We start from the raw sequence: 10956 nt of genomic DNA on the forward strand, positions 1-10956 counted from the left end.
TAAAAAAAGCCAAAAGGCACTATAAAGCTCTGCACAGCTCAGATAAGTAACATAGACATTTTACACACAGTTAATATACAGATTAATGAAAAACATTAATAAATAAGCATTTTTATAAGTCTTCTTTTTATAATCAATTTATTATACTCTTACAAGTCACTGGGTATGAGGAAAACCACAAGTTAAAAGTCGTGGGGTTGTTTTAAATTCTGATTTGAGCTTTAAACCTCGCATTAATTCCATCAGTAAGACATCTCAGGAATATATCCAAGATAAAACCCTTCCTGATATACTCTGACTCTAAAAACCTTGTTCTTGTATTCATGTCCAGTGGAACTGCTGTGCTCTTTTTTTCTGGACATCCCAAAAAGATTATCCAAAAACCTCCTGCAAGGTTATTAACTAAAGGAAAAAAAAATAACTGGGAGCAGATCAGTCCAGTTTTAGCAGAGCTACACTGGCTTCCAGTATCTCACAGCACATCTCATTGACTTTTGACTGACTCTTACATATATGTATATAAAATCCTAAATGATCTTGGACCTTCTTATATGTCTGAAAGTTGGCTACTCTGTCCCTACTCACTCTTCAACCCTTTAGTCCCAAATTGCTGGCAATTTAATCCTCCTCACAGAGAAGAACCCCTTTGAACCTCTATATGTGAGACTGGGATGTACAAATAAACTGAATTTTGAGACTTGCCAGTGAACCTTTTGCATATTGCATTTCATAAATACATTGTACTCTTCTATCTGCATATTTCTGTAAATTACAGGAATTTAAACACAGAGTAAACCAAGCGTTACAACATGTTATTTCATTAATGTAAGCAAAATGTTATCTGGTTGGAGCTTGTTAAATGTAAGGATATTTTGTGACAGTAGACATCAGATTGGTTTAACATAACAAGATAGTACAGCATATAATACTTAATGTCCAAAGAACTGTGATGGATATTTTTTTTATTAATATTATTATTATTATTTTTTTACATTTTGTGGAATGTACGAAAATAATCATCAGGATAAAATATAAAGAAAAGAAACTGCAGTTCAGAAAAATGATACATACATGCACTTTTCAGGTTCTTGCTCAACTTCTGCAGTCTCGACTCAAGTAAATCTTTTAAGGAGCTCAAAAAGAGCAAAACAAGTGTAAAAAAACACAAGAGAAGTGCACCTCAAGATATGTTATTTATGCAATTCTTCATAAACTGGAAAAATGTAAGGCATTTAGCCAAACCATCATTAAAGGAGACAGCTCACCCAGCTCTCATAGTCTAGAAAATGAGGAAAAAAAAACATAATGTAAACTTTTTTTTAAGATGGCAAAGCCAGAGGTGGAGTAACGGACACAGGAGCTCACAGAGCAGAGACCGCAAAAGTGACACGGAAAATATGTCATACACTTTTGTACTCTTCCAAGATTTAAAAAAAAAAAAAAAGAAAATAAGGCTGTAAAAATAAGTAAACATTACATTTTTGTGACGTACAGAATAAATTAGGGTGATGTAAATGGACTACAAAATAGACCAGTTGATAATTTGATATCAGAGCACCTTCATGAGCACGTTATGTAATAATCCATGTATCTTTAATTACATCTTTCATAGAATTTCTTCATGCCCTTCACTTCTGTACCCATATTTATTATGTATTCCAAAACTGTAACTTTCACTCACAGAAAATAATATGAGGGTTTATTTAAAAAAACAAGAAAAGATGTTGATAAAAGCAGTGGCTTTCTATAACTTTAATCTTTATGTATCATCAATATATAAATAAAAAATTATAGATTTTTTGATACATTCTCTGTGACGTTTGTCTCACACTAGATGTTATTTTAAACAATAAGGATAACGTTTAATACTGTAAGAAAACGTGTTAATTAAAGCAATACATCATCACACTTGACATATAGTAGCAGTCAGTTTGATCACTGTGTAATTTGCTACATTATGTTCATCCAAGAGGATAATAATATTGCATTTCATAACAGATGATATGAAACTGGAGCTCATATGGGAATTGTGGAAAAATAGAAATACATAGAAACATTCACCTCATCATAGAAAAATAAGAAAACTCTTTTTTGTTTTCAGTTAATGCTAACATAGCCATCGCACAGCTGGATATTTCTTCTCGTCCTTTTGTGTCACCTTTTCCAATTTACGAGCAACCCATTTGTTATTGTAACCTCACAATTATCAAAGGAAAAATAAAAACGATTTCAATTAAATCCAAAGCAAACAAATTTCATTAAAGAATGAGTCTAATATGTTGTGTGATGATCAGAGATGTAAGTGTGGAATGCAGGTACAGTACAAGGGCCCTCTGAGATCTATTTTTCCACACTTGGAGATGGAACAGGCAGTTGATATTAAACTATTACTGAGTATTCAGAGCTTCAGCTGCATCGAATTCACTGTTATCAGCTTTCGTTCAGAATACAAAATTCTGATGAGACAACCAGCGTTTTCATTTGTCTGGACCTTCGGTGACTTTTCTACCGCTCAACGGTCTCATCGTTGTAGTCTAGTATAAGTAGCACCACAAAAATCTATATACATGAGAACTATTGAATATGTTTTATGCTCATTCTGACACCAGAACATATTCTCATCACATTTGCATTTGGATAGAGATCAAAAAGGCATCTCCAACATCTGTACAAACACAGTCCTTATACAACATTTAAAAAACAAAACAAAAAAAACATGAGGTCTGCCCATTTTCTGACCACCCAGAGCCACTATTTAGCAAAGATTTATACCATTAAACCAGCAATTTCTTTTCTTTTATGAATAAACATGTTTATTAGTTGAAAAATAAAGCTTCTCATCCAGCAAATGCAATAACAACATTTGATTTTTGGTTGTTTTTTTTTTTAATCTCAGACAGGCAACATGTATTGTCGAGTATACCAGTGGATCAGCTTTAACATGATGACGCCCATCAATCAAGGCTGCAGTTATGCTTCAAACACTTTTTATCGGAAATGCGAACGCCACTGAGTGGCATGTTTACACTGGGTGTGAAATACTTTGTCCTTACAAATCAAACAGTTTAATCGTCACATTTTCATCTGAACACTTACACTTTTAATATGCGCATTGACATTCAATCACTTTTTTCCCCCTTGTTTTCTGCTAAGGAGCAAGTGGCGTTAAGGTGTCAGTAGCTTTGGGACAGACCTCACAGAGGAAAACACAAACAAAACAAAGTCATTACCACAACCTTCTAACATCATTGTCATTATAAACATACATTTAATGTAACTCGGATAGTGCTTTATATCGTTTATAAAACATAAATACACATTGACAGAGGCAGTGACATCGTGCTTCATGTTGAGGGACAGGGCAGTACTTTATAATATATATATATATATATATGTTTGTTCATTTAGAAAAATATTGATTTTACTATTTTATCTTCTTCTTCATTGACAAAAATATCCCATTTAGATCTACAGACATTCATACATCATGGTATATATACTTTTATATATATACATGTTACCTTTAACTATGTAGATGGGTATGGACTTAAATTTTTTTTCCTCGTAGTGCACAGCATGCCTCCAAAGTTGCCAAATGAAAAAAAAAAATACAATAAGATAATGAAACAATAAGTATGCAGATATAATAGGAACATTTGTGAAGAAATCTCCCACTTAAAATGACAAAACATACAAAAATAATAATAAACGGTAACAGTACAGGAGAAAGCGGAGGTCAATGCAAAACAATTAAACACACAAACAAATATAAACATTAAAATATATAACGGTTCTTACTCAAACATACAGGGAAAAAAAAAATTACAAATTCACAGGCAAAGGAAAGGACGCTTTACTCCAAAACAACAGCCCACACGTTCTCCCCTTTCGTTTCCAGGTCTTGCTTTTGTGCTCACTGGCCCCGTCAACCTCAATAAAGAAAGAAATAAACGGGCCAGGTGCCTCAGAGTGGACGCACTCACAATAAACGCACCTCCGCCTCATCCCCGTTAGAGAACAGAGGAGGTACAGAGACCACTGAGCCCAATGTTTAGAGGTTGTCTGAATCACTATCCCCAAAAAAGAAAAAAAAAGAAAAAAGAAAAAGTCTCTCCTCTAAATAAAGGCATCGGTTCACATCTGAATGAGTGTGAGCAAAACTCTGAGCTGGTGCGCTGCAGCAAACATCTTCAGTTGTTGAAAGCGATGGCGTGAATATACGCATGTCGGCCCAGGGCGATGAGGCTCTGTGGTATGGAGGTGTTTTTACTGAGGTCACCCTTCCACACAGTTGGCAAGAGAAGATTTTTTTTTCTGTGTGTTTTGTTTGTTTTTTTATTCTTTTTTTCTGTTGTTGTTTTGTTTTGTTTCCTTTTTTTTAAACTTTTGGTCACAAAAATCCGTCGTTAAAATGAAAGCCATCCTCTCTCCGGACTCCCTCAGAGCCTTTCCTGCTTGCTTCCTTAATTCCTTAAGTCTCTCTATATCCTCACAACTGGTGTGTCTAATCTTCATTGTGTGAACAACATGAAAAATGGCTCAGCAGAAGACAGTGGCATCCATCTTGCATTTTTTTTTTTTTTTGCATGTGTGTGTTCATCAATTATGCGTCTGTGTGCGTGTTCAGAGTATTTAGCTGCTGTTCACTGTAAGGATTTGAGCAACGTGCTCCAAGAAAAGACTCTTCCGTTTGGTTGGGCTTGCGTCCATGTCCTTGTATAACAGGGTTCAAAGGGGGGCATGTTAGTTGAGCCGGCTTTCACTCAAGGTCCCAAGGGCTGGAGGGTGTCTTCGGGCTCTCGGGGGTCGAAGACTTCAGAGAGAAGGAGAAAGAGACAGAAGAGGAGAAAACAGAGATGGGTAGAGATGGGTCGCACAGCAGGTAGGCAGACGTCAGAAGATTTTTTTTTGTGGTTTTTTTTGTTTTAAAAAAAAAAGAAAAAGAAAAAACGAGAGAAGGAAAAAGCACAAGATTTAGTGGCGGGCTGTGACACTCAGATCCTTAACTTGCCAAGTCCAAACAGCAAATGAAGAAGCAGAGGGAAGTCGAGCAGATGAACAGTTAGAGGTGAGCGAGAGATCAGCAGCCTGTCTCCCACGAGAAGAGAACCTGAACAGAGCGTCCTTCGTCCCTATTTCAGATTTGCACAAATACATTCAGCGAGAGGAAGAAAAGCATGGAAAAGGATGGGAGCACTGGAAGAGGGGCAACCGACAGAGGGAACAAGTTAGGGGCGCTTGTGCTTGTCGGAGTGATCGTGTTGTTTCTTACTCAATCAGAGTACAAGCTTAAGAGAATTCACTGTGAATTAATCTGTTAAGCCACAGAACTTAAGATTGGCAACTTGGACTCGGTTTTCGTAACCCAGTTTTATTCACCCATAATGTCCAGTTGCGAGTGTAATAGAAAACTAAAATATAGTGAATGTTAAAGGTTAGACCTAATGTGCAACTATTTGTATGGCTCTTAATTAGGATACATTTCAGAATGTGTAAACTCATAATCCAATCAGATGTAAACCATTGGTTGTTTTTGTTGTTATTTTTTTTCTCAATCGGTGAGGCTGATCGGTACTGTGCGTGTACTTCAGCCTCTACTTCCAGCGAGAATAATGTGCGTGTGTGTTAACATGTGTATGCGTGTGTCTGTCGGTCAGTCAGAGCGCCAGCAGAGAAGGCGAGTTCAGAGAATCGGACGACTGCTCGCTACTGCTGTTCCGCTGGTTGGCACTGACCCCGCAGGCTCCCTCTGGGTAGGTGAACACAAATGAAGATGTGTATGAGGTGTTGTAGCTGCCAATGGCCGCATCGTCATGGTTAACACCACCACCACCACTGTCGTTGACCATAAGGCATGGCCCACCAGGTGCTGGCTCGCTTGAGCCATAAAAAGAACTAGAGAACTCTACCTCCTGCATTATTCCAGGCTGAGGCTGCTGCTGGACTTGCTGCTGCTGTTGAACCGGAGGCTGGGACTGTGTGGAGGCCGGATGGGCTGTGTAGGCAGGAGGCAGATAGAAAGAGTCTTCCTTCACAGTCAAGCCCACAATGGAGACAGGCGGTTGTAAGGCCTGGGGAGGCAGCTGGGACTGCACTGGAGGCAGCTGTGCTGAGCCCTGCTGAGGCTGGTCCTGGTATGGGATCTTACAGTTTGCCTGGTGAGCCACCAGCACAAACTCCAAGCGCTCTTTCTCCTTCTGTAGCTCTGAGATCTCTGCCTCCAGTTCTGCCTTTGCTTCCTCCAGTACGTCTGTCTCCTGTGGGTTGGTACAGAAGATGAAAGAAAAAATGGGGAAGAAGGAGACGGGAACAAGGCAAAGGTGGGTGAAATGGGAAGAAGATGTGCAGCAGATAGAAGAAAGGAGTGTTAGGTATGCCAATCTTCTTTGTGTTTATTCCAGTACAAAATACCTCCCTGCTTCCCCTACAGCCGTATATGCAAGGTGGCTTATAGAAGAGTATGTTAATTAGGCCTTAACTACCAAAAGTACAATAGTCTCTTTTGAGGACTGTAATTGTCTTCGCTGCAGCTAAACACCCATTACCATAATCCTCTCTCTTGTACACACATGCAAGCATTTATTACCCCACCACACGATGCTATGGGAGGTAACATAAAATATGCAATTATCATCATCATTCGCTCTGAAAACAAGAACAGGGCCAGGCTCACCGACTGCAGTCTGTCTGTAAGTTCTCGTCTGCGATTTCGGCATTTGGCAGCAGCCAGCTTGTTCCTCTCTCGACGAACACGTCTCTTTTCTTCTTCCTCGGGTGTTAGCTAAGATAAGGAAGAATACAGATTAGCTTAAAAAAAAAAACACTGGCTATTTTAATTGACTAATTTAGCTTAAAAACACCAAATAAAGCTACATTTAATCACAGCTGACAGATAAAAGTTGCTTGTGCCTGAACAGTGAACCAGCCTTCTGCCGTTTAGTAGGTTTGTGCAAATGAGAAAATACCAAAGCAAACACCAAATACACCAATTAATTACCCACCCACCCATTAGTGTTAGCACACACCACTGCTTAACATTACAGACACAGCTTTATTACCTTTACTGGCTTCCTCGTAAACAATATACCTGCAGTGCATGTATAACATGCGAGGGTCAACAGACAAACCATTCAAGCACGCAAACTTACTAACACACCAACATCTCCATCTTCACTCACAGACTCTTCTCGTGTACGGCGAGTTCGGGCTCTGGACTGACGGACAGGGCCAGCTGCTGGCCCTGGAGTGTCTGAACTCGGTGGGGTGAATCCAGACCCCGAGGAATAACTCGGGCCTGGCATGTCAAATGGATCAACCAGTGAAGCTGGTTGGGTCATGGTCGTGGTCCCGGTGGAGCCACTCTGTCCAGAAGCCTGGGATGAGATGAGGGTTGGCTGTACCATCCACTGCAGGTCCTGACTGGTGGTGATGGCAGTGACGGTTGGCACGAATGAACCGGGCATCTCACCTCCACCACTTGTCCCTGGCCCGCTGCCCACAATGCTCAAGCCAGCACTTGCTGACACACACTCCTGAGGAGGAGATGTCGACAATTAGGTTTTATGGACCAGAGCTCAGATCAGGTAGAGCAGCAAAAAAATACAGACAGATACAGAAAAACCAGTAAAAACAAGCTGGGATCTGTGCATCAGTCCGATCACTGTAGCAAACCGGATACATTTAGTACAAACATGCACTGAAATTCTCATCAGCTGCAATAAAGATCTGCTTTAAAGTGTAAAATGCTTTAAATTCAGATTTCACCTAAAACTATTTGCATCTGTTTGCTATTCTCATCTGACTGTAGATAAACTACAACAAGGTGTGAAAAACCCTCTGCTCCGAATGTGGCTGAATGTATAAAACAACAGCTGAAGAGATACTAGTATTTATCTTATACTAGGAAAGTCATGCTAGGCTGCCACAAACAGAAAGAAGAATATTAACATTAATAATTTAATATGCCTGGACCCATTATGTTAACAATTACATAAAGAAAGGTTTAGGCTACCTGACGTGATACAGTTTTAAGACTCCTTAGTGATCAGACATTATACGCCAGGGGTATCAAACTCATTTCACATTGTGGGCCACATGCAGCCCACAGACATTTAATCATACATTAAACCCCTGAAATATTTTAATATAAGAAAAACAAGTGCAGTTTTAGGTGATATGACTCAGTTTTTCTAGATGATAGAGAAATTCCACTTGGGGCTTAAATTGTAAGAAATAAATCTGTAAAATTAAGGAAGAAATTCTGTTAGCTCATTGCGCAGACTGTCCTGCAATTATAAAGCTGGAAATGTTTGTTAGTTGACAGACAGAATGTCCTCTTTTTATTTATTTATTTTTTCTAGAGTAAACTTACTTTATAAATCATGCATTTCTATAGTAGACAGTGAAAAAACAGGAACATTCTGCCATTTAGCTGTTTATCTGTTACTACTTTGGTGAAGTATAAATAGCCGTGGGAGAAGTACAAAAGCCATAAAACCTATGAAAAAAAAATACAGCAGAAAATCTAAAATTTATGCACTCCTTCACATTTTCCAAAGCTGTCAAGTGGGCCAGATTAAAAACTTTTGTGGCCACTTCTGGCACTTGGGTCTTCTGTTTTACACCCCTGTTGTAGGCCTATATTACCTAGACGCAGTTTCTGACTTGTTTCCATTTCTTGATATTCATTTAACCACCTTTTCCGTGGGATTTACCAAAGAGTGGAGAAATGCTATTTGTTGTAAAGGTAGGAGCCAAAACGTGTTAAGGTAACAGCCTTGGATTTCTCATTATATAGAGAATTTGAATTAAAAGTGTGTTCAAGAATGTTTTGTTTAACTTTAAGCAAAAAAAACAAAAAAAACCCTTGAAATTTACGACTGTAGGTGTTTTTATTGTTAAAATAAAAAAGACGGGCTATTAAGTTTTCCTCTGCACCCATGTCTAAAAATAGTCGTGGAAAGCTCAAATCTGTCGCTGGTATTTTATATTTCATACTCGGGGGAGTATCGCCGTTCATTAATATTCATTTGAAAGCGCGTTCAGACGTTTGGGCCGGCGGCTCTGAGAGCGACCGCCTCCACCAATCGTTTTTCTCTAAACGGCGTCTCTCCCGCCTCCTTCCTCCTCCTCCCTCACACCCCCGGTGTTCCCCTTGGCAACGCGACGTAGCACTCCAAAATAGAACGGGCATTTACGTCACGGCGAGAGGAGAGCGGAGCGAGTGGAAGGAGAGAAGCGGGGCAAAGGGGCGGGGCTGCGGCGCTTACGTCGGAGAGTTCCAGAGCGCTGTCAACCGCGCTGAGCACGTTGTCAACGCCGCCACCGGGGCTACAGTCAACACACAGACGTTGAATTTACATCCAGTCATCCCGGTCATTTAAGTTCTGACTGCAGAAAGACCGGATACACCAAATGTGCTGACTTGCTGTAGTCGGTCTTCTGTTAGCGGTGACAGAGCCCACTGCTTCATAAGCCATAAATACGTTTATATTCTGTATATTTATACAACTGACACACCATGCAGAGTGTGTTTAAGCAAAAGCACATGTCATAATTAAATGACAGGTTCATACCCAGTGATCGCGTGTCAGTCATATTGCATTTTTAAACGAATAAACAATCTGAGGTAAAAACGCTCTCCGACTTTTGTTTTCACTACATTTCCAGTCTGCTGACTGGAACTTACCTGTGGAGCACTGGTGGTCGGCGGGCTCCCGAAGGAGTCCACGGAGGAAAGGTACTGGGACTCTATAGATGGAGACGAGCTTCCACGGGAACCGCTGTCTGGGTCGCCGGGAAATCCTTGGTACATCTCCCCGGGGGGGCCGAAAGAGAACGCGACACCTGCAGGTACCGGAGAGAGAGCGATGTCACCTGCAGCGGCAGGGCAGCGGCACACACAAGAAGATTACTAAAGGAGGAGAGGTACTGTAATGAGAGAATGACTGATGTTAAACTCGGTGCACTTAACCAAAGCCAGCTGGCGCTTGCTTTAAATTAGGCTGTTCTCTCATAAATGATGGCAGGCGGTTAATAAGTAGCCTGCAGCAGCGTGTTTTATGCGTTTAAACCGGTGTCAGCAGGGGAAACTGTCTTTAAGCATCTCCTATGAAGCCGTCTGAAGCGGACAGATGCTCCCGACCTACTTTAAAATAGTGCGCTTTCAAAAAGCGACTTTTGCTCTCAAACCGTTTGCGCTCACAGCCACAAAAAGTAAGCGTTTCTTACCTATGTAAGTCTTCTTGTTATTCCCCGGTGAAACGCTCTTGGTCTCTTTCCAAAAAAGTTGCATGAAGACTCTTAATCCAGTTCCCCGCTTTTAGACGGGGGAGGGAGGTCTACCAGTTCAATCTGCGAAGAAGTCCTCCCCGGTTCAGCGGTAAATCCTCTCAGTGCTCTCCGTTATCCGACCTTATCAAACGTGCAAATATACATCCATAAAGTCCGCTCACGGAACGCCGGAGGACGCTTGCTATATTACGGTGCACAGTAGCAGATCTTGTCTTATGAATGAAGCCCAGAGTAGAAGCAAGACATTTCAACGGTCTAGTCCCGCCTCGGAGTTCCGCTGACGTACATGACCATATTTGTGCCTGATGTTGTGTTTGGTATCCTTGGTGACGTTGAGGGATTCCCTCTGCCACTGAAATGGACCAGAAGCTCACCTCGTCGACGGATAATAATAGACTTTCTTCTTTCTTCTTTTTTTTTTGGTAATATCACGGGTACGAGATATTTCTCACCGTCTGACAATTTCTGAGAGGAAATTTTAAGAAGCTCGGGGGTGATAAATATGGAAAGTATCTATTTAGGACTCTGTTTGCGTGTGTTTTTGATTGGGACATTTATTTAGTCATAGCAATACATAATATTCCTATAATGTGGAGGTTTGTTACGTTGAAATCAGTGGCACATTTACCCAATTGTAATTGTTATTAGTCTGCTATATATTGG

The 10956-nt window shown here is 40.4% G+C and overlaps 1 protein-coding gene across 7 annotated transcripts; it reads right to left on the bottom strand.

Annotated features, from left to right (window-relative positions):
- Nucleotides 1–2572: 2572 nt before the first annotated feature.
- On the bottom strand, nt 2573–10632 carry fosb (FBJ murine osteosarcoma viral oncogene homolog B). 7 transcript variants are annotated; one of them, XM_040009322.1, is made up of 6 exons: nt 10231–10611; nt 9689–9876; nt 7149–7532; nt 6674–6781; nt 5910–6257; nt 2573–5749 (listed from the first exon to the last, which is right to left on the bottom strand). In XM_040009322.1, the coding sequence occupies exons 1-6, from the start codon at nt 10292–10294 to the stop codon at nt 5684–5686; spliced, it is 1158 nt and encodes a 385-aa protein (XP_039865256.1). In that variant the 5' UTR covers nt 10295–10611; the 3' UTR covers nt 2573–5683. The 7 variants fall into 7 exon arrangements, with proteins under 7 accessions (XP_039865256.1, XP_039865257.1, XP_039865251.1 ...); XM_040009323.1 differs by having other exon boundaries at nt 2573–4813; nt 10231–10606; XM_040009317.1 differs by having other exon boundaries at nt 2573–6257; nt 7179–7532; nt 10231–10632.
- Between the last annotated feature and the right edge of the window lie 324 nt (nt 10633–10956).

The sequence above is a fragment of the Simochromis diagramma genome, unplaced genomic scaffold, assembly GCF_900408965.1.
Source record: "Simochromis diagramma unplaced genomic scaffold, fSimDia1.1 OVJJ01000344.1, whole genome shotgun sequence".
NCBI classification, from domain to species: Eukaryota; Metazoa; Chordata; class Actinopteri; order Cichliformes; family Cichlidae; genus Simochromis; species Simochromis diagramma.